Source organism: Ranitomeya imitator, chromosome 1 (assembly GCF_032444005.1).
Source record: "Ranitomeya imitator isolate aRanImi1 chromosome 1, aRanImi1.pri, whole genome shotgun sequence".
NCBI lineage: Eukaryota > Metazoa > Chordata > Amphibia > Anura > Dendrobatidae > Ranitomeya > Ranitomeya imitator.
Window position 1 is genome coordinate 777,946,800 of NC_091282.1, and position 27,821 is coordinate 777,974,620.

The following is a 27,821-nucleotide window of genomic DNA, read 5'->3' on the forward strand; positions in this document are numbered from 1 at the left end:
CACAACACATCTAGATAAGTTCATTGAGGGGTCTAGTTTCCAATATGGGGTCACTTGTGGGGGGTTTCTACTGTTTAGGTACATTAGGGGCTCTGCAAACGCAATGTGACGCCTGCAGACCAATCCATCTAAGTCTGCATTCCAAATGATGCTCCTTCCCTTCCGAGCCCTCCCATGCGCCCAAACGGTGGTTCCCCCCCCACATATGGGGTATCAGCGTACTCAGGACAAATTGGACAACAACTTTTGGGGTCCAATTTCTCCTGTTACCCTAGGGAAAATACAAAACTGGGGGCTAAAAAATAATTTTTGTGGGAAAAAAATTTTGTTTTATTTTTATGGCTCTGCATTATAAACTTCTGTGAAGCCCTTGGTGGGTCAAAGTGCTCACCACACATCCAGATAAGTTCCTTAGGGGGTCTACTTTCCAAAATGGTGTCACTTGTGGGGGGTTTCAATGTTTAGGCACATCAGTGGCTCTCCAAACGCAACATGGCGTCCCATCTCAATTCCTGTCAATTTTGCATTGAAAAGTCAAACGGCGCTCCTTCCCTTCCGAGCTCTCCCATGCGCCCAAACAGTGGTTTACTGCCACATATGGGGTATCAGCATACTCAGGACAAATTGGACAACAACTTTTGGGGTCCAATTTCTTCTCTTACCCTTGGAAAAATAAAACAAATTGGAGCTGAAGTAAATTTTTTGTGTAAAAAAGTTAAATGTTCATTTTTATTTAAACATTCCAAAAATTCCTATTAAACACCTGAAGGGTTAATAAACTTCTTGAATGTGGTTCTGAGCACCTTGAGGGGTGCAGTTTTTAGAATGGTGTCACACTTGGGCATTTTCTATAATATAGACCCCTCAAAATGACTTCAAATGAGACGTGGTCCCTAAAATAAAATGGTGTTGTAAAAATGAGAAATTGCTGGTCAACTTTTAACCCTTATAACTCCCTAACAAAAAAAAAATTTGGTTCCAAAATTATGCTGATGTAAAGGAGACATGTGGGAAATGTTACTTATTAAGTATTTTGTGTGACATATCTCTGTGATTTAATTGCATAAAAATTCAAAGTTTGAAAATTGCGAAATTTTCAAACTTTTCGCCAAATTTCCGTTTTTTTCACAAATAAACGCAGGTACTATCAAATAAATTTTACCACTATCTTGAAGTACAATATGTCACGAGAAAACAATGTCAGAATTACCAGGATCCGTTGAAGCGTTTCGGAGTTATAACCTCATAAAGGGACAGTGGTCAGAATTGTAAAAATTGGCCCGGTCCATAACGTGCAAACCACCCTTGGGGGTAAAGGGGTTAAATTTAACAGGGGACTGGATACCTTTCTTGAAAAGTATAATGTTGCAGGATATATACACTAGATTCCTTGATAGGGCGTTGATCCAGGGAACTAGTCTGATTGCCGTATGTGGAATCGGGAAGGAATTTTTTTCCCCCAATGTGGAGCTTACTATTTACCACATGGTTTTTTTTTGCCTTCCTCTGGATCAACATGTTGGGGTATGTTAGGTTAGGCTATGGGTTGAACTAGATGGACTTAGTCTTCCTTCAACCTTAATAACTATGTTACTATGATATCCATCATATATGATCTCATGACTGGAGACAATGTTTCCTGTGCCACAGTTGGTGATGAGAAATGAGAGAAGCGGCAACCTCTTCCCATGTCCCATGAAAGTTTTTTGTGTCTCAAACCCTAAAGCTGCGCCAAAGCAAATGGTGCCTGTCGCCCCACGAACCAGACTCATGCCCGAAGAGGAATTGATCCTAATGAAGAGCAGAGAATCTGTGCTGCGCTACCATGATGAGCCGGAGGAGGCACCTGTGATGGATACTACGCCAGGTACGCCCCACGCTGCCGTCATCTGTACCATTGCCCATTCTGCACCCTCCACCAGGAGATGGGCCATTATAAAACCTGACGTACGCCGTTTGCTCTGTAGAGTTTTTCACTTGCATTTTTCCTCTGAGATTTCCGTTACGTCACACTACTGTTGTGATTCTTGCTATTACATATCTGTGCTTTGATTTCGGCAGATCAGCGCAGAATGGACGTCCTGTCCCGACTTCAGCCCGATCCCTCCGTCGAAGTGCAGCTCTGGAGACAAGGTGACTGCCCTGTCCACATCTTTCTATGTAGTGGAATAACACACCACATAATGCTCCAGAGCAACATTTACTATTCTTCAAGCTTCAGAGCTGTAATATCTGAGCATTCCCTCCTTCGGTTTCTATATACTTGTTGATTTTTTTCAGGAAGACTGAGTTGAAGTTGCTTTTGCAGTGGGAGAACCAGGAAAGCTTCCAACATTAGACGTCAAGACAAGGCGTTAGGTCTATGTCTTGTTTGAGTGTTTTACTGTGCATTTCTTTATGGAGACATCCCACTAAAAATAAATGATACAGTGGCTTAACAGATTATCTTTATCATCCCATTGCATGGTCTTATAGGGGCAACCACCATGTAAGAGTCAAAACAACGCAAATGCACCATCAGGCCGACTTGTGTATTCAGCTCTGGAGCAGTATTAGACCTCTGTATTTCTAAGACTTCCTATGCACAATACTGTACATTTGTGAGATTATTATTCATGATCCCGGTATAAATTATTCTGATGCTGTTATTAATACTTGGTGTGTTTCTGTATCAGAGGAGGAGGCGGAGAATCTCAGACCCGCGGACAGCCGCTCCTTCATCCTCAAAAGGCCCAAAGTCGCCAAAGATCCTACAGTCCAAGGAATTACCACAGTCCAAGGAATTCCCACAGCCCTGGAGGGCCAGCCGCAGTCGGGACGACTAATCCAGCCCAGGTATGTATAAATCTCCCGTCCAGATTCTTGCGTAGCACTCAGCGCCATGTAGTGCACCATTACTTTACACCGCAGGTGTGAATCCACTATGTTTTTATCTTTTCATTCTCATCAGAGAATCTGTGGTGCCTGAAAAACCTCCTAGTCCAAAATTTATAGTAACCCTGGAAGGAGTTCCCAGCCCTCCAGGGTACTTATCTGATCAAGAAGTGGAGGAAGAGCCGATGAATTGCACAGAACAAGAAGAGGCCGATTATCCTGAGGAGTATAATGCCCTGAATAGGACTGAACCGAGCTTCCCTATCCTCCAGGATCTATCTAGCACAAACGGTACGTCCCAGCACTGATAGTGCCGACCCGCAGACTTAGGGTCTGATGTGGCCATCAGCTCTCTCCCCCGACAGCAGTATAAAAGTGGGTATATACTGGAACGGAAGCAATGATGTCCAGGCAGCAGGAACATAGCGATAATATTGTGTAAAGCTTTTACTTACAAAATGTGTGCAGCTGTTAGTTCGGGCCATGTATTCGGTCCTTTTGCTGTGGCGCACATAATATCTGGGAACTCCCCCACTCGTCCATGATGCCTGATTGCACCTGGTATTTGCAGATGTGACCAGTCGCCATTGATATGAACATTGCCTAAGACGTGTGTGAAGAGACGCATTCCGTGTATTTTGAAGATTCATAGTGCACATGGTGGAGCCGTTCTGCAGGAAAGGTTTTCTCTTATCTAAGTTCTCTTTCTTCACCAGAGTCCAGTGACGTTCCACCCAAAGCGAAAATTGCAGAGCGCTGCAAGTACTGGCCGGCATGTAAGAACGCGGAGCGCTGCACCTACCACCACCCCACTACATCCTGCAAGTAAGTGACCGCCTGCACAGTCGAGCTGTGTCCCCCTCGCCCTCTGGCTGCTGATGGTCCTCCTTTCCCTCCAGAGCTTTTCCCAAGTGCCGCTTTGCAGAGAAATGCTTCTTCATACATCCAAATTGTAAATTTGATGCAAGGTGCAGCAAGCCTGACTGCCCGTATACACACGCCAGCAGACGGATGCCAGCGCCTCCGATAAAACCAGGTACGACTGTCGGGGTCGTCACGACAATACCCTTCATCCACCAGTCATTCCAAATCAGATTAGAAGCAGTGGTACCGGAGTGAAGAATGAGTCAGACAAAAGCTGGTTCAAACTCAGTGTCTGCTTATACTTCCACACGTAGTGGTAACCTCACAGCAACTGAACTCTTTATTTCATATACACAACATTATATGACCTATTGGGGGAAGGTGTGCAGAGGGCAGGGTTAGGCGGGGTTTAAGCAATGTATCTAGTATTCAGTCCTTCTGGTTGGCCTGACGTCATATGATAGATCCTCCTTCCTCCACGTCACTTTAAGTTTCCATTTCTCCAGAAACGATACTTTAGCTTCAGAAACGAAAGTAGATTCTTGGCAAGAACAAAAAGTAGGGCAAAGGTGAATACTGGCAGCCATCTTAAATACAGTTAAATTTGCATTAGCAAGCAAAGGGGAAAAACTTATTGTTTCACAGCATAAGAATATATAAAAGTACAAAAGAGTATAAAGGCATATATTTTTACCTTGACAATCCCCCCTAAACACTAAGTTTTTCCCTAAAAAGAAAGATCTTTCGAGACTGTCCATGTGATGGGGAAAGGGGAGGTGGATTTCTTCATCCAGACACCTCAGAAGCTCTCCCCTTGTGAGAGGCCTCCAGGCAGCTGAACCCTTCACTAGCTTCACATGGAGTTCTCCCGCTGTCCCTAAACTAAATCTCTTTGCATCATCTGAGAGTAAGGGGTTTTGTCTATCTTCTTGAGGGGAACATACTTGGGGATCTCCCCTGGATCAGTGCCATCGCACTCTAGTGGGTCTACTTCTTGGTTGAGGAAGGTGCCAGTCGGAGTTGCCTCAGTGATAACCTTTTTATACAGGGGAATAACACAACAGAGGATTATTGATCCAACTACAAGAAGGGCAATCAGTACTAGACAAGCTTGTTGAAGGAATCCTTTGAGCCCACCCAACCAACCGGAAAAGAAAGATGTGTCTACTCCAACATTAGTTTTTAATTCTGCTGCTAACCCATTTATCTTTTTAAGAGCTATCATGGTCTTTCCATTTACCCCAGAATTCTGAGGGATTTAGGTACAACATTCCTCTCCCACCATCCCACAGACTCCTCCTTTCTCAGCTAAGATCATATCAAGGGCTAGTCAGTTTTGGAGGGTCATTCTAGTGTTAGGGCTCAATTCCTCAACTATACCTTGGAAAGCATCACAGGTGAAATTGACAAACCTTTGTTCACTGTAATATATATAATTGATCCAATCAACATTTTTATTAATCTGCACCTGCGGGATTATGGAAGCAAAGCTAGCATAGATCTGGTTCTGGGCCTTAAATTGGTCAGGCACCCCCCTTGGCACTCCAATGCCATCGACATATACCAATGGATCTTCTTCATAACTCATGTGGAGCTGATCGAGACTTCTCCTCTTTCTGGTATATTCATCAGGTGTCTCCGGATCCCAAGGTAAAATCTTGAACTGCATAGCTAGTTTAACAAGGGTGCATTGACCTATCCAGGCATTAGGCAACCTAGGACGGAGCTTACCATCTCCACATAACCAATAAATGTCGTACATATACTGTGTATGATTAGCTAGCAAGTCAGTATCTAGGGAACTGTTCCCTTTGCAGAAACCTGTCTCGAAGACCCCTACTGGTGTACCTGTAGTGTCGTGGGAATTATAGCAGGTATAATTATCAGCTAATATGGTTATCCCTCCTGGATTAGTTTAGGTGCTTCATGAATTGGTGGGACATAATCTGAGCAATCAGTGGACTTTAGACCCTTCAACAGATTCATAACACAGGCAGTGGTATTGTCATCAGGAAAAAAACAATGCATACGTGTATAGATGTGTATTCGCTGCAGCACAAGCCATACATCCTACAGAGATACTCTGGACTCTTACATTGTATCTTACCCATTCTAACCATAAATTTTTTCCTTGGGGCTGTTTGTGTTTCTATGGAGAAGACTTCTTGCCAACTAAGACCTGGAATGGGGATTAGTTCGTTAACTGCATTTTGCAAACGTTCACCTAGGCCTGTTTTAGGTGTACTGGTAACGGGGGCCTTGGTTGGTCTGAAGCTAATATCCTGGAGCTGTATATGGCCTAAATTCCCATAGTATCCACCATTAAACACATTATGAAAATATCTTCCCAGTACAATTGTTATCTCTGGTAACACATATATAATACTGGATAATTCCCTCTACGACCCATTGAGTCTCGGGGCACTTGACTACATCGCAGAAATCAAATCTCCAGATATTTACCGGGGCCGTTAGATTTACCCAGAGTATAGTGGCACCGGAATTCTTATTTACAATAGGGGCCGGGGAGGTAGGGTCGAGGATGGCCCCCAGCCTCAGGACCAAAAACAACAGCAACATTTTCCTTCGATCACCACTGTGACTAAGCGCTGGTTCGGTCTCTTTTGCAGTGTGAAGCGTGGATCCAGGTGCTCTTTCCTTCAAGTTTTACTGACATAGCTTTTCACGACCATAAGACCACCAGACTTCAAATTATGACAAATATCGGTTTCTGCTGAATCTGGAAGGGAAAAAGAAACTAAAACATGGGTGTTAGCAACATTTTTTTTTACTAAGCTGAATAACATATTGAACAGCACGGTCAGTTTCTTCTGACAACTACTAAGACTGGAAATTTACAACTGAGAACCTAGCACCAAACAATATCTCATATGGGGGCAGGCCATGTTTTGCAATAGGGGTAGTACGAATGTGTAAGAGCCCTGGCCATGGAGCCGTAGTCTCCTGCATCATTTTGGTCAATTGTCCCTTCAGTGTGCCGTTCAGCCTCTTAACTTTCCTACTAGATTGTGAATGGTACGGAGTATGGAGGGCTACATTGGATCCAAGCATTGTCAGAACCTCCTGATACACATGAGAAGGAAAGTCCGGGCCTTGGTAACTTTCAGCAACTTCTGGAACACCATATCTGCATATAACTTCCATCACCAGTTTCTTTGCTGTGATCTTTGCAGTCATGTTGGTAACGGGGAATGCTTATGGAGAACATATCGACAACCACCAGACAATATTCATACCTTCCAGACTTAGGCAACGTGATGTGGTCCTGTCGTCCACCTGGAGCTTTTGGAAAGGATAGTCACGCTTAGCAAGGTGCTTCGGGGTTACACGTTGAGGTTGACCGGGATTGCAGGTCTGACAGATACCTCGATGTGTGGGCCCATGCGCCCACGTGGCAATAGCAGGGTACATCTGCTTAGGGAGACACACAAGTTGGTCCTTTTTCCAGCGACCATTGTCCATACGTGCTCCATCAGCTTTCCACTGCTTCACTTCTTCCTTTGGAGACATTCTCTGCATCGTCATTAAGCGGTCTTGCGGGGTCCGACAGAAAACCTCAGTCTGGCATAGCTCATCAGGTTCCTGTAGAGTCAGTGTTTCTTGTAACTGTTTACGCTGAGAGCGTGTGGTCACCACAGCTGATATGGGCTGTTCAACAGGCAGAAGAGCAGCGGCTTTTGCTTGCATATCCGCAAAGGCGTTACCACCAGTCTGTGGCCTGTTCCATAGTACCGTGCTCCTTAACTTTGATAATGGCTACCTGAGTAGGTAATTCGATTGAGTTCATGAGGGTTTTAACAGCTTCAGCATTCTTCACTGGAGTCCCAGCAGTAGTAACAAATCCTCGATTGGCTCATAGGGCTCCGAAATCATGAGCAATACCAAATGCATACTGTGAGTCCGTGTATATATTAGCCCGCCTGTCTTTGGCCAGAACACATGCAGTAGACAGATCCTGAAATTCTGCTTCTTGTCCTGACAGGGTGGGAGGGAGTGAGTGCAGCTCCGTGCACTACAGTGTCTTCCGTAGTAACAGCGTATCCGGTGTGAAATCTGCCAAAATCATCAGCATATCTTGAACAGTCTTTCAGGGCTTTGTAGAGAAATTGCATTATGCGGGATGCGTCCGGTATCCACTGACAACAATAAGTACATAGTCCAAGGAAACGCTGGAGTTCAGTCTCATCTTTTGGGAATGGAAGGGAGCTGACGGCTATTTTTCTTTCTTCTGTGAGGTGTCTGGCACCCTGAAGGAGACAGTGACCCAAAAATATCACTTGACCAAGGCAGAACCGAAGTCTCGAGGCCGAAACCTGACAGTTCAGATCTGCCAGATACTTGTGAAAACTAACAGTGGCAACAATGGCTTCCTGCTCTGTCTGTGCACACAACAAAAAAAACACAAAAAAATTACCCACATACTGAAGCAGCGTGACATAGGGATATTCTAACTGACAGAGTTAAACACACTATCCCCCCTAATTTTTTTTTATTTTTTAAACTGATTGGGAAAGGACATGTAAGATACACATCTCATTATACTCATCTACATAGGGGTTATATAACGTAAGGACCATCTGACAATCATCTTGGCTCACCAACTCTCTAGGTCTGCTCAGGTGCACTTATACGTCCATCATATTATCATTGTCTGTAAAATGGGAAAGGTTTGTTCCCAGGGTCAGCCAATTATTTTAGCGTAGCTAGCTAGTCAGAGGGCTTCCAGGGATAATACTCCTGTATCTGTCTTACACTACCTGATGTGGTTGGTTCTCTGGTGGTGGGGGTGACATGACATGCTGGTCTACAGCTCCTTCCCAAAAGGATTACTGTCAGCTTACTCCCAAAATTAATGTCCCCACTACCTACTAACCACAATCCTGTGTCAGCTTCTTATATCACTACATGTGATCTTATCTGGACAGGAATCAGTGTAATTCACTTAGGTTGGGTTGCAACACAGATTATACAAGTATTTCTCCAGTCTGGGTTTGTCTGACCGCAATATTTACAAATCCATCTATCTTGTCTTGGTCTGAGAATTAACATGGCGAGAGAGATTTCCAGACACAGGGTTAAAATGAATATTGGAATATGAGACTAGATTTGTGTAAGGGAGGGGGGCTGGAGCTGAAGCCCGGGCCACTGATAAGGAAGCGAGCTGCGAGCTGTGTCCTTGAAACTGCGGGGGGAGGGGGACTAGAGAGCGAGTAAAGATCGCTGCAGCTGCTGATACAGAATAGGTTAAGTTCTTCTGAAAACTTTGGCCCCCCTTTCTCTGGCCCGCAGCACAAAGAGGAAAAAATCACAAACAATTTGCGCAGGGGTTCACCCCTCCCATCAGCTACGAACACAGAAATAAGAATTTACAGCATTCCTCAACACAAAAGAAAATAACGCAGCTATTTGACTCCCCCCCTCCCATGGGGTGTTTTGGAAAACCACAGTAACGGAATACAGCAATTCTCAGACTCAATTAATTTCTACAAAACCTTCACACAATTCCTATGCCAGAACACCTCAGAAAAACCAATGATTGAGGTATTTTATAACCAAACACGGGCTCTGCATCCTTTCATCCTCCCTCTCCATCAACCTCTTTCTTTAAACCTCGCGCAACTCGCAGATGAGCTTGCACTTGTTCTAACAATCCTTTCTCTTTCAACATTCTTGACTGCCTTCTTGCCCTCCCGTGACTCTACTATTGTCTTGACTTCCACAGCATCCTCACTTAACTCGTGGGGCACGGACTTCTGCTTCAAGAGACGCAACATGACTCACAGAATACTACGCCCTTCTGCAGTAGGCCGCTGACAGCGACAGCAACACGTGTGTCCTAACACGGAGCCTCGCGCTCGACGTGCTATGAATAAAGAGCCTCGCGCTCAATATTTTTCCCTAACCTGAACACCAGTGATTACAGTCTGTCCTGTCACGATATTCTAAACGTTGGGAGGCTGTCTCCTAGTGAGACCCCTCCACTCAGATTCTGGTGGTCCCCCCACTTGGGACGTCTTAATTACCAATGTGATTCTGGTGGTCCCCCCACTTGGGACGTCTTAATTACCAATGTGATTCTGGTGGTCCCCCCACTTGGGACGTCTTAATTACCAATGTGATTCTGGTGGTCCCCCCACTTGGGACGTCTTAATTACCAACGTGTACAATATCACAGAGGCTGCGTCTCCTATCCCTTCCTCTAAGCCGCCCCCAATCCACAAACTTCTCAATCTTTCACTCTATCACTACTACACAATAGTCACGGGTAGGGTGGTTGAATGGAGTACAATGACCGGTGGAGGAGGTGTGGTGTACACGAGGACGCGCAGAGTGCGACGTCTCTCAGTTGCTGGTTCGAAGCGTGGCACGGGATCACGCTCGGTCTCACCACTCGACCGGTCACTCCCCAGACCCAAGGAGACCACAGACTAACCAATAACGGCTGAAACACTAGCAAGTGTGACACATACATAGTATGTGTTCTCCACTTACCGTGTTTAGAGGGTGATCAGTCCTCGAGGTCAGCCACTACGGGTGTCGTCCACGGACGTCCAGGCATGGGTCCAGGGGGTCTCGGATCGCGGGCCACGCCCCACGTTGGTTGCGCCAAATTGTCGGGGTCGTCACGACAATACCCTTCATCCACCAGTCATTCCAAATCAGATTAGAAGCAGTGGTACCAGAGTGAAGAATGAGTCAGACAAAAGCTCGTTCAAACTCAGTGTCTGCTTATACTTCCACACGTAGTGGTAACCTCACAGCAACTGAACTCTTTATTTCATATACACAACATTATATGACCTATTGGGGGAAGGTGTGCAGAGGGCAGGGTTAGGCGGGGTTTAAGCAATGTATCTAGTATTCAGTCCTTCTGGTTGGCCTGACGTCATGATAGATCCTCCTTCCTCCACGTCACTTTAAGTTTCCATTTCTCCAGAAACGATACTTTAGCTTCAGAAACGAAAGTAGATTCTTGGCAAGAACAAAAAGTAGGGCAAAGGTGAATACTGGCAGCCATCTTAAATACAGTTAAATTTGCATTAGCAAGCAAAGGGGAAAAACTTATTGTTTCACAGCATAAGAATATATAAAAGTACAAAAGAGTATAAAGACATATATTTTTACCTTGACACGACTTGTATAGATAAAGGAGATGTGATCACCCTGGGCACCTCTCCAGTCCTGGGATTGAGCCTAATCTCCACAAGCTGCAGACCGATTGCTGCTTTGGTTGAGATTGGAGTATAAAATATGCGACGTTACATGGGTGGGAGGATAGAGCAGTGGAGAGGATCCTCAACTTGAAATAAAGCTGTAGGAATGGGAGGCATGGCTGCCCAGTGACTGCAGCAGTCACCGGCTTATTAAACACGATTTACTTCTTTGTGCAGGATATCAAGGTTTTCACATCATATTCTCTTTGTAAATGTTTCTCTTGTCTCCAGTAGCGCATATCCCGCCCGTGGTGCAGCAATGCCGCTATTTCCCTGCTTGTAAGAAGACGGAGTGTCCATTCTATCACCCCAAGGTAAGAGTGATCGTGGTCTATTTCTATGCCAAACTTCAGATGTGAGCAAAAGAATTTGCACTTTACTGGTTCTGTGCTCAGTGGCCACTGGGCAAGGGCCATCTTCTCTGCCGCTGCTCCCCTGTGCCTGGTATACTGGGCATCTCTGGTGCATTGTGGCACGACATACGTCTTAACCTTACAAAGCCTACTAAGCAGCAGAGGTGTCCAGGATTGCTGGGAATATGGTGTTAGCCTCTGGCACTCCTCACCTCTGTTGCTAACTGCCATAGAGCACGGTGCTGGATCCCAAAGCAGACCAACGCCAACCTGTCTATCAGGCTTGGCACCATTACTTATGTCATTCCTTTTTCTTCCCACTCTCAGCATTGCAGGTTCAGCAGTAACTGCACTCGCCCAGACTGCGAGTTCTATCACCCCACAGCTCCTGTCCCGCCCCGCCATGCTCTGACATGGACCAGGACACAAGCCAGGTAACATCGGGGGCCTTCCATGTGCTCGCCTATAAACTCAGAACGCTTCATTGAAAACATGCTGCATAAAGATAACCCTTTCCCTTTTGCAAACATGACCTGGTCCTGTAGGTTTAACGCAAATACAGTGGGTACGGAAAGTATTTAGACTCCTTTAAATTTTTCACTGTTTCATTGCAGCCATTTGGTAAATTCAAAAAGTTCATTTTTTTTCTCAATGTACTCTGCACCCCATCTTGACTGAAAACCCCCCAGAAATGTAGTAATTTTTGCAAGTGTATTAAAAAAAAACAACCTAATATCACATGGTCATAAGTATTCAGACCCTTTGCTCAGTATTGAGTAGAAGCACCCTTTCGAGCCAGTACAGCCATGAGTCTTCTTGGGAATGATGCAACAAGTTTTTCACACCTGGATTTGGGGATCCTCTGCTATGCTTCCTTGCAGATCCCCTCCAGTTCCATCAGGTTGGATGGTGAACGTTGGAGGACAGCCATTTTCAGGTCTCTCTAGAGATGCTCAATTGGGTTTAGGTCAGGGCTCTGGCTGGGCCAGTCAAGAATGGTCACAGAGCTGTTCTGAAGCCACTCCTTTGTTATTTTAGCTGTGTGCTTAGGGTCATTGTCTTGTTGGAAGTTGAACCTTCGGCCAAGTCTGAGGTCCAGAGCAGTCTGGAAGAGGTTTTCATCCAGGATATCTCTGTACTTGGCCGCATTCATGTTTCCTTCAATGACAGCCAGTAATCCTGTCACTGCAGCTGAAAAACACCCCCATATCATGATGCTGCCACCATCATATTTCACTGTTGGGATTGAATTGGGCAGGTGATGAGCAGTGCCTGGTTTTCTCCACACATACCACTTAGAATTATCACCAAAAAGGTCTATCGTCGTCTCATCGGACCAGAGAATCTTATTTCTCATAGTCTGGGAGTCCTTCATGTGTTTTTTAGCAAACTCTATATGGGCTTTCATATGTCTTGCACTGAGGAGAGGCTTCTGTCGGGCCACTCTGCCATGAAGGCCTGACTGGTGGAGGGTTGCAGTGATAGTTGACTTTGTGGAACTTTCTTCCATCTCCCTACAGCATATCTGGAGCTCAGCCACAGTGATCTTAGGACTCTTCTCCCACAATTGCTCAGTTTGGCTGGACAGCCAGGTCTAGGAAGACGTCAGGTGGTCCCAAACTTCTTCCATTTAAGGATTATGGAGGCCACTGTGCTCTTAAGAACCTTGAGTACTGCAGAAATTCTGTTGCAACCTTGGTCAGATCTGTGCCTTGCCACAATTCTGTCTCTGAACTCCTTGGCCAGTTCCTTTGACCTCATGATTCTCATTTGGTCTGCCATGCACTGCGAGCTGTGAGGTCTTATATAGACAGGTGTGTGCCTTTCCAAATCAAGTCCTATCAGTTTAATTAAACACAGCTGGACTCCAATGAAGGAAATGGACAGCATGTGACGTAAATATGATTGTCTGAGCAAAGGGTCTGAATACTTATGACCATGTGATATTTCGGTTTTTATTTTTTAATAAATTTGCAAAACTTACTACATTTTTTTTTTTTCAGTCAAGATGGGGTGCAGAGTGTACATTAATGAGAAAAAAATGAACTTTTTTGAATTTACCAAATGGCTGCAATGAAACAGAGTGAAAAACTTAAAGGGGTCTGAACACTATATCTACAGTGGGTACAGAAAGTAATGTCCCGTGGGTGGAAAATGGTCACAAGAAATGTGCTGTCTGGTAATATTCATCCCTTTTACTACAGCTGTGGTCAGAGACCACTCCGATCCCAGCCATGGATGCCATGGTATATTGCCATCGCAGCTTCTCTGTGGTTAGACCGCCGCCTATAGTAACTCCACGAAAATCTACATAACTTTAACTTTCTGTCAATGTAATCTTGTGTTTCTTGAACGCGGTAACATACATTTCTCTATCGCCTCATTGGGAGACACAGGAACCATGGTTGTATGCTGCTGCCACTAGGAGGCAGCTCCTCCTCTGCAGTGTACACCCCACCGACTGGCATTAAGAACTTCAGTTTAGCTTAGTGTCAGTAGGAGGTGGACACGGGTCTTTCATTAGACCCATTTCTACCTTAGTGTGCGTCGTTCCTTTTCAGGTACCACGGAGGGATACAGTGTGAACAGTCACAACTGTACTCCCACAGAGACTATGAGTACGGCGTGTACTGCCACCCCGTATCCTCATACGTCTAATAGGCAGGACCCCAGCCCCTAACACAGAAGCATGTTGAGGTGATCCGATCGTCGGTCCTGCCTCTGTCTCCCACCCACTCGCCCACCAGAGCCTGTCGGTTGGAGGAGATGCGGATGTCCCACAGACTTTTCGGACGTTCGATCTATCCCGGATAAGGAGGTATTTTCTCTCTCTCCTCCCCAGTACAGAAAGAAGAGGAACCAAGAAAATAAGATCATCGTAAAGAACTTTTATTAGAGGGCATTAGGGGCCTATCCCCTCTAATTCACGTGTACCTTTGCGGCTTTTTCAGGGCCCTCCACTCCGACTCTAGGTCCCAGTTTTTCACGGGCCTAGCAGCAGCGTGGGGCATTACAGGGGTTTTTTCCTCAAATCCGGGGGTATTTGGGGCACTAAACTTCTTTCTGGCGTTTTTTATGGCCCTCCGCGCCACTCTCCCATGCTCCGGAGGTTATCAGCTGTAATCTAGGTCCCGCCTTCACTCGGGCCTAGTTGCGGTGTTGGCTCCGCCCCCCCCCCCCCCTCTTCCCTGCACTTTGGGCAGACTTTTCTCCCGCCCGTCGCTTGTTGATTCCTTCCGGAAACCCCCCTCCCTCAGCTCATTGGAGCCGGCACCATGTTTCTCCTACCCAGACCCGGCGCTTGGCTCCTCCCCCCCCCCCCCCTTCTTCCCTGCATTTCAGGCGGGCTTCTCTCCCGCCTGTCGCTCCTCTGCTCCATTTCTCTGCTTGGAGCCGGTGCCATGTTTCTCCTACCCAGACCCGGTGCTTGGCTCCACCCCCTTCTTCGCTGCATTTCGGGCGGGCTTCTCTCCCGCCTGTCGCTCCTCTGCTCCATTTCTCCGCTTGGAGCCGGCGCCATGTTTCTCCTGCCAAGACCCGGTGCTTGGCTCCACCCCCCTCCGACCTCAGAGCGGGCTCTTTCAGCGTGCTTCTCTGCAGTGCACGTTTTTGCCCTCTTGGTCCCTGTCAGTCTTCTTGCGGTTGTCCCTTTTTCCGGCTTGTGGATCCGGACGGTGACCTTCTCCCTGCAGAACATTTCCCGGCACCTGGACCCAGAAGGCAGCACTTGATCCAGGTAACAGGGTACGAAGTATAAGCCAGGCACAGCAAAATACAGTTTGGACGGGAAACACTATCTTCAGGCTCAGTTATTACTGGGAGTCACCATCATTCCTATTGGGGCTGGTGTAATGAGCGCTATGGAGCCGTACAGTCACTAGTGTAATGTATTAAATACTCTGGAGTAGTGTAGTCGCTCATATGAGTGCTCTAGATCTGGGCAGTCACTGGGGTAATAGGTGCTATGGAGCCATACAGTAACTGGTATATTACATGCTCAGAAACACTGCAGTCGCTCATATATTGAGTGCTGTAGAGCTAGGCTGCCACTGGGGTAATAGGTGCTATGGAGCCGTGCAGTGACTGGTGTATTAAATACCCTGAAGCAGCGCAGTCGCTCATATATTGAGTGCTCTAGAGCTGGGCAGTGAACAGCAATGCGTATTGCAGTACTCCCCACGCTCTGCACCCTCCACAGTGAGAGTGGCTTCTATAAGTCCTGCCGTATGCCGTTTGCTCTGTAGAATTTTCGCTTGCAGCCTCCTCTCAGACTTTTCTGTTGTGAAATCTGCTATTACATGAGTTCAGTGGAGCATGGCAACAGGCCCCCTCGCTGCATATCAGCGCAGCCCTCTCAGATGCTAGCGTTACTCTGCAAGCAGAGAGATGAACTGCTTCTACCCCTTCACGATTGCAGTGTTGGGAGACCAACTTCCAGCTGTGTAAAGGTCTGTATTCTCCAGCATGTCTGCCGTGGCTCAGTGAACAAAGAAGCTGACCACAAATCGCAGGCCCAAGGGTCTGAACACAAGTGCACAACAGAGAGAGTTTAGTCTCCCTCTGATTCCAAGCCTACAACTCGGCCTTCTGGAGAACTGACTGTTCAGGATATACTTCAGGACAGACTTTGTGGTGTGGCCTTTTACACATGAAACTGTTGTTCTGCCTAACACCGTCAGGTATCCAGACCTAGACCGCAACACAGAATTGACTCTCTCTGATACCCTTCTCCAGGGTTCCTTCCATGCTAAAGCAGTCGCAGGATACTGAGAGACAACCGCAGCAGTACTCTTTCCGTTATCAAGGTTTTTGACGCACCACCTACCAGGTACAGTAGGGTACTTTGAAACTGTCGTATTTTCAGTGCATTAGTCTGGTCTGCTGCAGTGGTATTGGTATTCTGTACAGTATCAGGTGAGTCAGAAGCCTTTTCCTTCATGTTCCCCGCGTTCGATTGCAGCAGTACTCTATCCGCTACCCAGGGTTTACATGCGTCATCTCCCAGACACTTGTGGTCGATATCCGCCGTCTTTCCAGTGGTTCAGAAATGCCGAGGTTGAGTGCTGCATCAGTCCCGTTCTTCTGTCCTAGACTCAGGTGAGTCAGAAATGCCCTCTTTCACCTACCTCAGGGTCTTTTTGCAAAACATCTGTCTAGACTCTTTTCGGTTAACCACTCACAGAGAGGTGCCCAGTATTAATTATTTCTGGTTGGCTGCAGCAGCGGTTACAGTCCGCTTTCAGGTTAGTCAGAGGTGCATTCTGCTGCGTGTTTCACAATCCATAACATCTGTGGTCTATTAACAGTTTTTACAGAAAATCTACCACATACCACAGGTTGGATCTCAGCGGCAGCATGAGTGGCCAGTCCACTTTCAGTTAGGTCAAACATGCTGGTGTCAGTTACCGGATGGTCGCAGTTTTTTCTTCGGCCACGCTCCGGGCCCGCTTTGCAGGTTGCTCTCCAGGGACCTGTCCAAATCTTCGGATTATTTGGGCCTACTACTAACTGTCCGTAGGTCAGTTTGCAGTACTGTCTTCAGGCTATCTTCATTATCCAGTGTGTTACTTCTATCATAGACGATTTACCAATCACTGTTTATATGTTCTGGCTGTCTTTTACTGAGTCAGCACCCATATGTATACCATGACTCTCATGACTGTTCTCTGTTTTATCCTAGGGGCCTTTGAGCTACCTCAATACCAGAGCTCCCTATCTATTTCTTAGTGCTGAACTCTTCTTTCTTACAGACACTGGATAAAGCCTCGAGCAGCTCCGGGATTTGATTTCAGAGGGTGGCGTGAACAGGTTCTCCCACCTTGAACAAGAATTGGACCTTACTCGGCGCACGTATCAACCAGTGCGGAAGGCTGCTCCAGTCCTGAATCCAATGAGGAGTTTTGTGAAAATAAGTTTCTTTCTTCAGCAAGATTTGTATCCTTTCCACTAGTTTCTTTGGTCATGTGGTCTTGCACTTAGGTAAGTGGGTCCACACATTACAATCCTCTCCCTGTTCCAGAGAGTCCAGGACACATAGGGTCTCCAATGTCATCAGGATGGATCTTCCTTTCGTCAATTTCATCTGGGGTCTATGTGTTCCTTCCTAGAGCCAAGTTTCCATGGCTTTGGCACACTCCATGTTTTTTTCATGGATTTTCCTCCTTTTCCCGCTCATTTTTTACTGTGTCTCCCAACGCCCGTCTAGATCCTCATCCCTATACTCTTGGAGTTTAGCTGCCAAGTCATCAAGTAGTTTATGTTCTACCTGATTAGATGGGCTAACGGTTGTCTTTTCCGACGGTTCTCCTGTTCTGAACCTTTTTTTGTTGTTGGTTGAAATAGAGCCTTCACCGTTGTGATGAGATCCAGGGACCACCTTTCAGTGTCTTGCCATCTAGCAGGTTCACAATAGCCTACTCTCAAGTCTTTCCTTGTCAATTCAATTTAATGGTCTTTCCTCATCCTTCTCTCAGAGTCCTAGTCCAGCCGCTTCCAAAGGGGGTAGCACCTCGATATCCTATATCTCCTCTTTTTAGCTCACTGCGAATTGGACCAATTCTCCGACTATGGTCCCTCTGGTTCCCAGACTTTCCACCATACGGTCCTCCTTCTCCCAGAGGGTGCATTCCTTGAGGATACCAACGACGGACTCTGTCATTGACAAGAGCAACCCTTTAAAGCATCTGTCGTTGCATTGTGCCCTGCCTTTGCTTCCACCTGGGTAGCAAGTTTATAGTCGCAGAGGCCGCCGTTGCGGACCAAATTACCCTGGCAGACAAGTATCCACCTTCCCCAGATGCCGCTGCAGGTGCTGCTCGGGCATCCAGCAATATCGTGACCTTCCGAAGGCCCATTTGGCTTACAGCGTGGCAGGCGAACTTATCCTCAAAGAGTCCCTTTCCGACTTGCCTGTCCAGGGTTTCCATCAGGTTGGCTCCATATTGATCCACATTATTAAGGTGATCACCGGAGGGTCAAGCTCTCTCCTTCGTCTGGCTAAACCTCGTTGTTCTCCTGGGGGCTTTGTTTCCTCAGCGTTTTTTTGTCGGGATCCTAGATTGCTGAATGGAAGGGTCCATCCTTGTCTTTTCAGCATGAAATCTCATCGTTCAGTAATTACTTCCTGGGAACCGCATGAGTTTTCCTTTGTCCCATGGAAGCCCTTATCCAGGTCTTGATCTCTCAGGGCATCGGATTTTTCTGCGTTTTGCGAGGTGCGCACCCTTTGTTTCCTCCTGTAGCTTTCTCCTTAGGACTCCCAACCACTCTGAGTCTCGCAGATTGTGTGGCAGCAGTTTGCACATTCTGTGGATCACAGCTTCAGTGCTCATCACGTATCCCGCCGGTGTTCTCCATGGCCCTGTCAATCATTTTTCATTCTTTCCTTCGCCTGGCTCGGACTCTTCCTTCATAGCACTTTCATCAGGCAACCTGGCCAGAGCAACGTGCGTCTGTCTGGCAAAGGCCGTTCCTCTCCCTTTTTCAGAACACTGGCTCGGCGTATAGAGGCCCTCTGGCCTGCAGGTCAGTGAATGCTCGCTGAATCCGGTCGACATTGGTAGGTTTACCAGGTCAGATCAGAGCGTCTTCTTCTGGGTTAGAGCACACTCTACCTGGGCAGGGTGCACATAGGGATTCCGCCCTGCACCTTGACAGACCGATTTGAAAAATCCTTCAGAGTCCATGTCTTTCTTTGGCGGATGCCGGCTTAGCTAGAAAGACCTTGCAGGTGACGGAGGCGAGTCCTCCAACTTGATTGGAGTTATTGGCTGTTCCCTCCCCTTGGGGACTGCTTTGGGACGTCCCATGGTTTCCTGTGTCCCCCAATGAGGCGATAGAGAAAACAGGATTTTTGGTTGCTTACCGTAAAATCTGTTTCTCGGAGCCTTCTTTGGGGGACACAGCACCCTCCCAAGTTGAACAGCTCTGTTGTATTATACTGTTTGAGTTTCTAATATTTATTGCTTCTCCTACTGCTTTATCACGAACTGAATATCCTACTTCCTGTCTGTGGGGTGTACACTGCAGAGGAGGAGCTAACTTTTTTTATTTGCATAGTGTCAGCCTCCTAGTAGCAGCAGCAGCATACACCCATGGTTTCCTGTGTCCCCCAATGAAGGCTCTGAGAAACAGATTTTACGGTAAGCAACCAAAAATCCTGTTTTTTGTAATTTTCCCCCACAAAATGTTCCACGATTGTGAAAGGTGTAAAATACTCCATGAAAACATCAGATCTGTTATGTATGGACTGAAGGTATCACGTTATTAATGACACAAATGGTGGAATTGCTGTGTAACAAAAAAAGTAAAACTATGAAAGGTCCTGGTCTCTTCATATAGTGGCGCAAAACCCAAAAAAATGTCTGCAGCCCATAAAAAAGGTCATGAGCCTATCCTAGAAAGGATTATCATTAGGATGGGTAAATACATTGGTGGGGTTCTAACACTTGTGATACCCCCACCAATCGGCTCTGGCAGCAGCCGGATGTAGATGTTTCAGCTCCAAGCACTGTTCTGTTCCCTGAACTGCATCGTGAATCGTGTTCAGGTCATTAGGATCTGCGCTGCAGTATCAGTCGTCTCCATTCCTGGCCCTTACAGTGCAAGCTGGGCTGATGGTATTAGCTGCGATCACCATGACCTAACTACATCATAGAGGCTTCAAATGGGAATGTCAGCAGATCTGGCCCTTAAGGGGTTAAAGTAATTTGTCACTACAAATTAACTTTTAGCCAGGGGTGTGGAGCCGGTGAGCCAAACCTCCGACTCTGACCCCATGACCCTGCTCAATACTGACATGGAAGCGCAGCACAGATTCACCTCCACTAAAGGCCGAGATCAGGAACAGAACAGACATTTAAAGGACATTTCATAACTTTCCCACATTCTTCAGCACATCCTGTATTGTGCTACTATGCCCAATGTGCATATATAATATAGGAGTCGCTCCATTTTATTCCGAATCCACAGCCTTGCTTTTAGCAATCAGTATGGTCCGGCCGCAGATCACCAGGAGACCTGCAGCCATTCTTTTGACTAGTACTAATCTGTATATCTGATCGGCTTCTTAGCGTCGCACTAACCTCCCGTTTTTCACTTCTTAGCGACTGACGCTGCGACCTCGGCTTTCAGAAGACACAAGATCATCTCACCAACAAACACCACGCCAGACTTAATGGGTTTTTAGACCTTTTTCTTGTGTTCCACGTTTTATATTCCTGTTACTGAGAAAAGTAAAACCTGATTTTTATTAAAAACATAAACCTAGTTTGTGTCCGTGACTAAATCCAGTGTTCAGGTGTCGCTGCTGGATCCGCTGAAGGTTGTAGATCGATTGCTACAACTAGAGATGAGCGAATATATTCGGAAAACGATAGCCAAATCTGATTGTGCCAATTTTACGCTTGAGGATCGTTTCTGAACATATTCACTCATCTGTACTCCCATTGACTCCAATGGTGTTCGGCGAATATGGCAATCGTAATCCAAACTGAATATAGAAGTATTCGCTGATCTCTAGCTACGTCTTGTGGTTTCTCCTTCCTCCATAGCAGTGACCGTAGACCTGTGGGTCTCTTGACTGTATCAAAACTACAACCCTCAGCATGCCCCGTCCTATGCCAGCCAAGACGGTGACCACAGCTTCATAGATTTTGCTCAGCTTTTCTTATAACCTTACAGCAATCCCAGCTGTGTCTGACACGTTGCACCACATCCCCAGCATAGACCTGTCATGCAACTTAACTAGACGGAGCTAATCCCCTTCTAGGACATAAATATATGTTGGGTGAGAAGTATTGTGGGTTTGCTTTGCAGTTTGGTACATAATGAGGCAGGACTAGTCCGGTTAGGCGGCTCTTCCCCCAGACTAGTCCTGGTCCTCCAACGGCGCAAGCTGCCTCGCCGAACTAGCCCTGTCTCATTACAATAATCCAATCTGCAAGATCAGAAGACGGCACATAAAACACGCTTCCAGGATAAAGGACTCTACCAGGGGATCGGACCAGGTGCCTTTTTCTAACATGAAAATGTAAAAATTTAGCACTGTTGTTAAGAATTACCACATTTCGGCCATTCACCACCTTCCAAAAAAACGTCATGTATCAGAACATGATACTGTGCAGATAAAAGCGACCGATCGCCACGCAAAAAGGTCGTCCACCGCTTTGTTGCTAGAAAAATGAAGTTGGGGCTTGTGCACATATTGCAGATTAGTCATGTTTTTTTTCTTCACATAAGCAGCGTGTGCGTGAGACTTCAGGATTCTCATTCAGTTTGCTGCATCAGGAAAACATTCAGGTTTTGCGACAGCTGCGCAAAGGAAAGTGCGACAAACCTGCAACGTGCGAATAGGCCCTGATGAGTGGGGAAACAATCTGCACCAATAACAAAAAAAAAAAAAAAAGTGCCCATTTTACGCAGCACTGTTTGTGAAAAAATTTCTGCAACTACCCCTGGAGATTTAAGAATATAGCATCACAAATGAAGTTTTTGTTTTATGAAATCCACAATTTTTTAAAACCCTTAAAATATAAATATTTATGAAATGCTAGAGAAGTTTGGTATTGCAGTCCTCATACTGACCTGGAAAAAAAAAAGATTGTCCGCGTCAGGAAGGGAATAGTACATAAATCGATATTTAGGGGGAGGAGTCGAGGACATAAGACTTTACAGCTATGCATCAGAGAAGTAAAGATATACTATATGTCAGTGCAGACTGATACCATGATGGCTGGTATTGTGTGAGTGAGCCGCAGTACCAGACCCAGCCATGCAGACATGATTTTGCAGTAGTACCGTTCACACTGGATTCCGATTCTGCAGCAATAAGCGACTTACTACCTGTCTGAGACCACCAACTGCACAGATGCCAAGCACCCCCAGAGGTAACAGCAACTCTCCCCTTCCTGACACCGAATAAAACAAGAAAACGTGAAAAGAACGTATAAGAAATTATATTTGTTTTGTTTTGTAGAGTAAATGCTCCCAGTGACCCCCAATATGAGATACGGCCCCTTCTAGCACCGAAGAGGTTTAAAGGGGATTCCAGGATTAGAAAAACATGTCCGCCTCCATCGGCAGCTTGTCTGGTATTGAAGTGAGCTGTAATACCAGACATAACCTGTACACAGTGGGGGGTGCTGTTTCTGGGAGACGTCATGTTTATCGAATCCCGGACCCCCCCTTTGAGAACACAGCTCCGCAGACGCAGAACGTCTCATAACACAGCAGGAAATGGTCGAAGAAACGAGCAGCACATAGATATGGCAACGTCAGCGTGGGACGGACAAGGCATAGACGGGAAACTTTGGGAGAAAAGGGAAGGCACTCGCATCCCGGCTGGCACAGCGATTGTAGCGAGCGAGGCCCTGGTGCCCGCGGTATGTCCTGGGTGCTGTGCGCCATCTTCATAGGGGAGTCTCCATGCTGGTAGAAGGGTCACAATGTAACCGCTGCGTCCTGCGGCCGAGTAGTCGGACCGGTCCCACAACTGCACAAGTGAGATAGTAACACCGACTCCTGCTCTTAATAGAGCAACCCCATGTGGGGGTAGCGCATGCTTCCTGGTAAAGCTGATCGGCCGGACCCCCGCCTTCTCAGCAGGACACGTCTGGCTCTGGATTCCAATGCAACTCGTCTGCGATTCTGCAGGATCCGCCGCTGTCACAGGAGAAGAGTCGTGCAGTCACCATCAGTGCGGCATGTGAACACATTTCCATACAAACAAGCTGCAAAACACACGAACATGTCACCAGGAGGTAGACAGCGTCAAACACCATCAGGGAAAGTACAGAAAGAAGCTAGAAATGTATCATAGCATAGCCTGCAGTGTCTGTGCCGCAAATATCAATGTATTCTCAGAACTGCTACCTATATGTGATCTAATGCCAAAAACTACCTGCAGTATAGGAGCTCAAGTAAGAAGTCACAGTGAGCATCTACCAACCAGCAGAATAGTGAGTGCAGCTCTGGAGTATAATACAGGATGTAACTCAGGATCAGTAATGTATGTACACAGTGACTGCACCAGCAGAATAGTGAGTGCAGCTCTGGAGTATAATACAGGATGTAACTCAGGATCAGTAATGTATGTACAGTGACTGCACCAGCAGAATAGTGAGTGTAGCTCTGGAGTATAATACAGGATGTAACTCAGGATCAGTAATGTATGTACAGTGACTGCACCAGCAGAATAGTGAGTGTAGCTCTGGAGTATAATACAGGATGTAACTCAGGATCAGTAATGTAATGTATGTACACAGTGACTGCACCAGCAGAATAGTGAGTGCAGCTCTGGAGTATAATACAGGATGTAACTCCGGATCAGTAATGTATGTACACAGTGACTGCACCAGCAGAATAGTGAGTGCAGCTCTGCTCAGCTGCTGCTCATTGTGCTGATTGTGGGTGCGGTCGCTGCTGAACCTGCTGTGTGCTCCTGAGCTCCTGGGAACCACCTCTCCACCCGGGGACCTGCTCTCTCTCTTACCCAGGGAGGGAGTGGGTTTCCTGGGATGAGTGAAGGAGCCAAGTCCCAGGCTTCTGCTTCCCGGACCAGGCTGGCGGGGGGCAGAAGCAACCAGCCTGCACATCAGAGGATTCGGGGGTGAGACGCTCCACCAGGAGTCGCAGCAATGTGGCTCCTACTCCCCCCAGGTCTGCAGAGACCCAGAGAAGCCGCAAGGCTTCCATGGAGGAGAAGCCTGCTAGCGTGCAAGATGGCGGCCCTTCCGGAGGAAAGCTGAGTGCTCACGGAGGTGAGGCCGACCTCACTGAGGAGGGTTGGGCGCTGCAGAGACCCCGGGAGTCTGTGTCCATCTATGCCTCCCGGGTCATGAGCCACCTTCGTGAGTATGAAGATGCTAGCAAGACCTTGAGAAGGCTCCGGGAGGAGCTGCGCTGCACAAGCGCTAAAGCTGCAGGCGCCTCCAGACCCAGGAAGATGCAATTCCAGGCGGAGGTAAAGATTCTGAAGCTTGAAATTAATGACCTGGAGGTAAGAAAAGCATTTATTCGAGAAAAAAGTGGACCATTTAAAGAAAAGCTTATAAATGAAGACCGATTCAGAGAAATGGCTGATAACAGAGAGCAAAGGCAGATGGGGCTGCAGCCTGAGAGCCAGGTGGATGATGATGATGATGATGAGGAGGATGACCAGCGGAAAGCTCCACCTGGCAGCCCTTTTAGTCACTCAGAGGCCACGTGCAGCGAGCTCCCTGCTGGACAGGCAACAATGACATCTCGTCGCAGTTCTGCTGGCTCTGGGGAGGACAGTGACATCGGCCAGGGAGGGGCGCTAATGGCAGAGATCAAGCTGCTGGAGTCCCCAGTGTGCCTTCAGAACTTCCATCTTGGTGATGATTTACCAGAGGAGGCACCTGGGGGCCAGAAGAAAAAGGCAAAGAAAACCACCAAGCCAAAGCTGCAGGAAGCGGTAAGCTATGTATATGCCCCCCTCCCTGTACCCCCTGAGTCGGCTGCAGGGTCAGCTCGCTGTATAAGCCCCGTTGCCCAGCCCGGGTTCTGCTGTAGATCTGGTGCAAAGGCGCGGGGAGATTACAGAGCACGGTAATGAGGCGCAGAGCTCCGTCTCTGCTTGTAGTAGCGGGGACGTAGCAGCAGATGCATCAGCCGAAAGGCTGGACAGTGAGGGCGGCCCGGCGGCGGGCATACGATCAGGCCACGATACTGTGGTCCGCTCCTCAGTGGGAGGGGGGAGCGGCCCGGTGTCGGGGGCAGCTCCGGTGGCCTCAGTGCCCCTGAATACTGTTGCCGCTGATCACTTAGTTGAGGGGCGGCGGCTGTGTGAGGGGGTTACCGGGGCTGGGAGTTCCGGTCTTCCCAAAGTCCTATTTTGTGTTGGTGCCGCTGGTCAACAAGATCCTGATGCTAAGGATCAGCGGTACCCCACAGCAGCTAAAGATCAACGACGCCTGGTAGCAACCATGAAGCAGCGGAAAATATCAACTGATGATGCGGAGGGCACACAAAAAACCAGGGGTGAGGTCACCTCCAGTTCTGTGGAGGAGACTCAGCCCCTTGTGCCTGATGATGCAGAGGCCAAAGTGTCACCCCCTGTTGTCACTGGTCCAGCAGGAGTGAATGTGGTGGTGGGCATGGATGCAGAAAACTTTGTCTAGTGGTGTGGTTGCTGGTTTGGTAGAGGGTGAGGGGGTTATGGAGGTTGGTAATGGTGATGCTGTTGGTGTGGATGTGGTCACTGGTCCGGTTGCCCCCCCCGGTGGTGGCAGCGCCTGTCAGGAGTTATGCCGCTGTCACCTCCGGGGGAAATAGGGCATCCTCCTCGTCTCCGGGCTCTGGGGACGGCATGTTGCAACGGCGTCTCCTGGAGGCTCTAAAGAGGGGAGAGAGATCACTAATAGTAGAGGGTCGAGAGGTTGATCTATCCTTCTGGATAGAGAGGCATGGCCTCGGGGCCTTCCGAGAGCAAAGAGGGGGGGATACAGTGTGGTCCCTCCCAACAGCCGGGCCGGGTAGTGTGCATAGGAATGTGGTCCGTCTTCAGTGGAGGGGCAGTGATGCATGTCCTCCAAGGTCTAAAGTTGTGGAGCTCCTGCTGAGGATGGGCTTCAGTGCGATTGACATCTACGCCTTGATACATCCCTATTCCACACCTAATTTTGATGTCAGCTTTGTTCGGCCGGAGGGGCTTGAGCTCTTCTGGTCGAACTATGAGTTGACAAAAAATGAGCCCGGCTGGCGAGAATTTGCCGTTCAGGTGGTGTCTCGCCAAAACCAAGTCAAGAAGGTGACCGTGATGACTTGTAACGAGTCACTTTCTTGTTATGACATCATGACGTGGCTTGGCCGGTATGGAGAGGTGGTAGAAATGCCAAAGAAAAACCGTGACGAGTTTGGTATCTGGTCAGGGGCCTGGACGTTTATGGTAAAACTTAAGCGTTCAGGTGGTACGGTTGCCCACATACCATCATCTGCCTTCCTGGGTAGGGATCGCATCCTGGTCTTCTACCAGGGGCAACCGAAGCTCTGTCACAAGTGCGGCAACCCCACACACTTCAGCGCAAACTGCACTGTGCAGAAGTGTGCATTGTGTGGGGATATCGGCCATCTTGCTGCATCTTGTGTGGAGATTAGGTGTCACCTGTGTGGTGAGTTAGGTCACCCATTCAGCCGTTGTCCTCGCTCCTTCGCTAACGCAGTCATGACCCCGGTGGGAGAAAACCGTGAGGCTGATTCTGCTGGGGAAGGGACTAGCAGGGGTGAGGGAGCTGAGGGGCCAAGGAAGAAAAGCAATAAAAAGACGCCTGCACAGCTAAGGCGTCTAGACAAGCGCAGACAGGATAGGGAGCTGGGCGAGCCTCGTGTTACTGGGGCGGCCCCTGTCCTGGACGCCAGTCTTGCTGCTGAGGCCCCAAGGGATGATGAGGAGGTCAGGAGGATCCACAAGGAGGAAAGTGCCACTGCCTCAGAGTCCTCCCATTATGAAAGTATGGATGAGGATAATAGGCAGTGGCTAGAGGACAAGCGTAAGCTCGGCACCAAAAAGAAGAGAAAGAAGGGAGATAAAAAATCTTCTCCCGCTCTGACCAAGGTACCTAAGGAAGGAAAAACCGACTCCCCTCTGGTTGGTCTTTCTAACTGGTTCCAAGCCCTTGAAAACATCTCTTCCTCTGAGGAGGAAGCTGAGGGTGAGGTTCTGGCTTTGGCGGGGCTCACGGGACGCAGAGTCTCCTCCTTCTAGGAATGTAAGATCCTTGGAGGGAGTGACTGGCCCAGAGTCCGGAGACGAGGACGAAAAAAATAAAAAACACGTGGGAATGGATACTTCATTGTCATTAAAGAGGGGGAAGGATTCCTCCTCTGAGGCAGAGGATAAGGGGAGTGGGAAAAAGAAAGCCATCTAACTCAATCACCAATGATGGCGGTACCCACTCCGTTGACACTGGTGTCCATTAATGTCGCCAGCATAAAGTCAAATACAGCTAGATTTGCGGCCTTTGATTTTCTCAGCCGGGTTGAAGCTGACATTTTCTTTTTGCAAGAGACCAGGCTGCCAAACATGGCAGATGTGTTTAAAGCTAAGAGGGAGTGGAGACTCGGCCCTCCTATTGGTCTCTTGCGGCCGAGCCGTATAGCGGAGTGGCGGTCCTTTTTACCGCATCGGTGGAATGTCGACGGGTTATTGAGTTACAAATGGGGAGGTGCCTGATCTTAGATGTCCTCATGAAGGGACAAGAGCTCCGGCTCATCAACATTTATGGTCCCCAATCTAAGTGGGACTGGAAGTGTCTCTTTATGAGGATCAAGCCCTACCTTTTTACAAGTCGGCAGGTTGTCTTTGGAGGGGACTTCAATGCTGTCACGAGGCCCCGAGATAGAGGAGGTTCCAGAGACAAGCTGACTTATGATAGCGTCGCCCTTAATAGTATAGCTAGTGAGGCTCGCCTGGTGGATGTCCACATTCGGCACACCCCAGGCCACGAGGGGTTCACATATCATAGAGGTAACTTTA

At 47.7% G+C, this 27,821-nt stretch overlaps 2 protein-coding genes across 3 annotated transcripts in view; one reads left to right on the forward strand and one right to left on the reverse strand.

Annotated features, from left to right (window-relative positions):
- The window catches only part of ZC3H14 (zinc finger CCCH-type containing 14), a 33,976-nt gene extending 13,383 nt beyond the window's left edge, over positions 1-20,593 (forward strand). The window contains exons 9-17 of one of the 2 annotated variants that reach the window (XM_069736463.1): positions 1,727-1,867; positions 2,062-2,133; positions 2,676-2,835; positions 2,951-3,165; positions 3,591-3,699; positions 3,774-3,910; positions 11,208-11,287; positions 11,654-11,760; positions 20,431-20,593. In XM_069736463.1, the coding sequence (XP_069592564.1) occupies positions 1,727-1,867; positions 2,062-2,133; positions 2,676-2,835; positions 2,951-3,165; positions 3,591-3,699; positions 3,774-3,910; positions 11,208-11,287; positions 11,654-11,760; positions 20,431-20,437 (1,028 nt within the window). In that variant the 3' untranslated portion in view covers positions 20,438-20,593. Of the gene's footprint in view, positions 1-1,726; positions 1,868-2,061; positions 2,134-2,675; positions 2,836-2,950; positions 3,166-3,590; positions 3,700-3,773; positions 3,911-11,204; positions 11,288-11,653; positions 11,761-20,430 lie in introns of both variants that reach the window. The other variant, XM_069736455.1, reaches the window with a different exon arrangement.
- A 1,666-nt stretch (positions 20,594-22,259) lies between these two features.
- The window catches only part of EML5 (EMAP like 5), a 225,207-nt gene continuing 219,645 nt past the window's right edge, over positions 22,260-27,821 (reverse strand). Inside the window, exon 43 of the mRNA XM_069736471.1 lies at positions 22,260-23,055. Within this exon, the coding sequence (XP_069592572.1) occupies positions 23,019-23,055 (37 nt within the window). The 3' untranslated portion in view covers positions 22,260-23,018. The remainder of the gene's footprint in view (positions 23,056-27,821) is intronic.